The 4,693-nt window shown below is 43.4% G+C and overlaps 1 protein-coding gene across 1 annotated transcript; it reads right to left on the reverse strand.

The window, feature by feature from the left end:
• Nucleotides 1–1,369: 1,369 nt before the first annotated feature.
• LOC104289377 (ubiquinol-cytochrome-c reductase complex assembly factor 2) lies at nucleotides 1,370–2,718 on the reverse strand. The gene is given in 4 exon segments (XM_009888312.1): nucleotides 1,370–1,464; nucleotides 2,174–2,243; nucleotides 2,580–2,666; nucleotides 2,668–2,718. Coding segments are annotated over 4 exon segments (303 nt in total).
• Between the last annotated feature and the right edge of the window lie 1,975 nt (nucleotides 2,719–4,693).

A 4,693-nucleotide genomic window follows, 5' to 3' on the forward strand; every position in this document is an offset into this window, starting at 1 on the left:
ACTAGTCTTTTGCCTTCTGTGGACCAAGGATATCTGGGCAGTAGTAGTAGGAGACTGCAGGTTTACAGGAGTTCACTGTGAAGGGGTGTCCTGTGTTTTAGTTTCATCTCTGGTGTAATGTTTTACCTTTTTTTTTTTTTTGGTTATTGTTGTTAGTTAAGAACTAAAATGTAAATTGCCTTAACTAAATTAAATACAAAATCATGTTATAATAAAAACTGAAACATGGTAAAGAAAGAGCCCTTCCTGTGCCCTCTGGTATGTAACGGGGTTGTTACAGATAGAAATACGGAACAATCCGAAGACCCAAGGTGCTCCACAACCCCATGCTCGCAGCTCCAGCTGTTAAACATTAAAATATAGTGTAATGCTCCAGTCAGAAGTTGAAGAAGAATGCTGCCATGAAGAACTACCTTGAGCACCAGCCTTGTTTTCTGAAGCTTCGGATTAGAGCCTGCTGCAAAGTTTCAAATTCTTTCACTACTTGCCAGGAAAACACTGTTCAAATACATAAAAAGGAGCAGCTGTTGGTGCTGCCTGGAGCCAAGCAGCGTCCTGGCATAGCTGTGTTCTAGACACTCATCCTTCCCCAGCCAACTACAGTCCTGTGCCTCTGCCTCCCAAGAATAGACACTGATGCAAGCATTAAAGCTTTAAAAATGAATAAAAATAGGCCACAGCAATGGACTAATCACACTTAAGATTTGTTTATGGCCCTATATACCAACATGTCATTAAAACCTATCTTTATCCCTCAGATATGCAGCAACCCTTAGAGAACCATCTCTTCCTGCGGAGGGAAACCGGCATATAGCTATGTCAACCAGCAACGCACCGCTGCAGCACTGGATTGAAATCTCAATTAAATCCTTCCACTGTTCCACTGTCCCCATGGTAAACAGTCACCCTCAGTCCCCTCCTGTGTCTTAAAGAAAAATAAATGTGGTGCTTAAAGTTATCCCTCCCTCAATTTCACCGTTACCAGTGCTAACAGACAGAAACACAAGCACAGCTACATTGTCACACCATCACTATTGTTATATTCACAAGCAAATTTAAAGCTAACATGGTTGCACCTACTTGCTCTGTGCATCTCCTGGTTGTTCCGTTTTTTGTAACACAAAGGATCTGGTCTAACACCACAAAGTTCTTTCCTCTACGCTACACTGCTCCAATACGGTTTCAGCACAGATGTGTTAAGTTATGTCCTAGATTTCCAGGGAAAAAAGAGGAGGCACTAAAAATGAAGGGTGTAAGGTGTAAGTCTGAACAAAAATGCTGTTGCTAAGAGGAATAAATGGTTTTATTCATCATGGCAACATACAGTGCTTTAGGAATATATACAGTGGAGAATCTGGGAGTTAGCCTGTCACTTTGAGTCCTCTTCGGGTTTCTTGGCATAAAACTTTTCTCGCAGTTTTTTCCATGTCCCTTTTTTCATGTCTTCCATCTGTTTCAGAATGTCTGCAAAAGGGGAAGAGAGAGCAAGATGGGGAAAGAGGAAGAAAAGCAGAAAAGCAAAGGAATGAAAGCCCTCTTATAAAAGCTTTGCCTTATATATATATTTCTTTTTTGACTTTTCATCTTGATGAATTTCTATTTCAGGGCCTGAGGGAAGTTTGTTTCCCTTTCCAATCAACTGTGCGGGGAGTCCCTTATCACTAACAACTAATATTCAGTTTCCACACGCTGCAATGAAAGTTAGGAACTGGAGCAGAACAAAACTGCACTGCCTTCCTACATTGCACTTCATAAATGATCTGGCTGAGAGTATTTCTGCATCATGGTACCCTGTCTAATACAAAAGGAGAAATACTGAAGGGAATTTGACCATGGTGAAACAGAAGCTGAGAATTTTTTGAATGACGTAGTAAACGTGCATTTCTTTCACATAGCTCCTACTATCTGATCTCAAAGAGCCCTTGCAAACCCTTTGCTGTTACTGCCCAGTGTAAAATGCAATTTATTTTTCACCCTGATAGATTACTGATGATCTCCTCAATTATTCCTGAACTTACTCCTCATTAAACATCCTAATATACTTGCACGGCAGTCCCATTCTGTCTTTTAATCACAGGTGTTTAGTAGAAATGTTGCGGTAAACACCACAAAGACTAGAATGTACTTTATCTCCTGCACTGACTTATTCTCAAATCAAGCACAGTATTAGTACCTGTTGCTAATATCATCTTGCAATCTTCTACTGTCACTCCAGTGAAGCTTGTGTCTTTCAGGCGCGGATACTTCATAAACAAGCAAGTAGGTGAGGGAAGGAGAGAGAGAAAAAAAAATGTTACTTGCAGTGCATTAACAAAAGTAAAAATGTCACCATACGGTAAAGTCTGAGCTCATTTTCAGTCAAGCTCTAAGAATTCTGTTCATCCATACCAAGAACTACCATCTGCATTGTTCATACATGTCACAGAGGCCAAGATGTGACCAAAGGCACCAGGTAGAGCTGCAGAGCGCTCATTTGTCTGTTAGACATTCCCAGAAACCCTGCTGGGACAAGGCAGCCAACTGCGGTAGGTTGTGACTCACCCCCTAAAAGAGGGATGATGGCTAATGCCAAAGCTCACCTTGTTTTTGTAGTAGTTGGTGTGGATTCTGACTAAGCTCTCGTACATTCGGTCACAGGTCTCAGGGTCAGCGATCTGGAAAGGGATAAATGTATCACACAAGTCTTAATTTAAACCTCCATAGCAAAAACCACCTCATTTCAAAGCTTGTGAGAAGGACAGTCAAGGAGCAGCTCAGGTGACTTCTCAGTGCAATGTAGGATACTGGTGACCCCTAATACGCTGCTCCAGAATGCAGATCATTTTCTTTCCCCTCCGCTTCTCACCAGCTTGGCCTACAAGAATAATGAGGCATGTGATTTCCAGAACAGACCTTAAAAACTGCTCAAAAAGATTTGACAGATCAGCTGTGAATACATAGTTAATGAGATCATTGCTGGACAGTTTTCTTCTCACGTTTATTTGCCACTGCTGCAAAATCTGTGAGACTTCTTGCTCAGAGGCCAGCTTTGCCGCCTGTTTTATTCTAAAGTATCAAATGGGATCATGTACTAGGGTGGAATTTAGAAAATCCCGGTGCAGGCTAAAAGCAGTTTATAATTGGTTAGGGAAAAGCAGCACGAGACACTGAACAGCTTGTGAAGGGTAAATGGGTTTCTATTTTGGTCGAGTAAGTTGGAAAGATTTTGCTAATACCTAAACCTCTGCTAGGTGCCTCGGACAGGTGCATCTGCCTTGCAGAGGCATCGATTTAGCAGTGTGGATGCCATGTCATCTTGTTTTTCTGTTTTACAATGGGGGCCAACTTGACCAGAACTCTGCATTGCTGCTCGATGACATCAAACATAAATGATTAAAACAGATACACAAATAAGAATAGTATCAACAGAAACATGGCAGGATAAAATGACACGGCTCATGTGTCCTTGGGACATTGGCACAGGTTCAGCACAAGGCCGGTAATGCCTCCTCTGTGCAAACGAGGAAGACGAAGGAAAAGAGCTCCTTATTCAGTAGGTAATGGCTGCTGCAGGAGAGAAGATGTAGGGACAGACAGTCAAGAGTAAGCACCATCACGCTGCAGGCGATCGACTGCTTAACGTATCCTGCAGTCACATTTCAAATGACCCTGCTAATGTTTTAGTAACAACAGCAGAAATAGCTATTAAATGGGTAGCAGAAACAGTGTCCCTCCCTCCCGTAAAATCAGTGAATCTTATTCTACGTGAATAAAACAGACATTAGACTGATAAAGCATCCTTTACGGTGCTAGTTCTTTTCTCAGACATTCCTCCTGCTGTCTGCCAGTACATTTCCCTTTGCTGTATTAAACCTTTACACATACAAATTGACATCAGTGCTGCAGGCATCAATTTAGGTTCTCAAGACAAGTGGCAGCGTTGGGATCTTGTAGCCAATTGGTGCAGCAAATTCAGCTACCCTGAGCGTATGAAAAAGCAATAAGCACTTTCCAAAATGTCTGCTGCAGACTATTCTGGTGACCAATATAGAATTAGGTGCCTATAATGGCCCCTTGAAGTAGAAAATGCATATCTGGAACAATGTTTTTATGCTAAGAAAGGGCGCATTTACATTCCACAGCACCACCTTCAAGCCTGTAAAGATCTGCAGCCCAAGCAGATTAGCTTCTCTCATTTATTTCAGCACCAAAGCCTAAACTCCAACGCAATTACAACTGCAGCTAGAATCCAATTTTATAACCGCTGTACCCTAACAGTGCGTTTCACTGTGTACTCCACACTGCATCGCACCATCATCCTGTCATCGCGGGAAGCCCAAACGCACTAATCTACTCGATTCCAGCATGGCACTGATGAATTCACTATGCTTTGCGTCCCACCTCCACAATCAGCGGGACGGGGCTCTCCAAAGCAGACGGTGTAAATGGTGGAAGGATCTGGCACACAGGGCAGCTTGTCCTGTTCGAGGCACACGCTACGCGGCTGCCGGGGCCTGTGTTTCAAAGGCCTATCCTGGGCCCTGAGGAGACCCGAGGGAAGCTCGCTTCACAGCCAAGGCCCGCAGGCGCAACCTTCTTCTCAACTGTAACCCCGAGAACTCCCCCCAAAACCCCCGTGTCAGCACTAAACTCCCAAGGTTCGCGCCCAAAAACCGCCACAGCCTCCTCAGACCGACCGTTAAACCGCCGGGAG

This window comes from Charadrius vociferus, unplaced genomic scaffold, assembly GCF_000708025.1.
Source record: "Charadrius vociferus isolate BGI_N301 unplaced genomic scaffold, ASM70802v2 scaffold266, whole genome shotgun sequence".
Lineage (NCBI taxonomy): Eukaryota > Metazoa > Chordata > Aves > Charadriiformes > Charadriidae > Charadrius > Charadrius vociferus.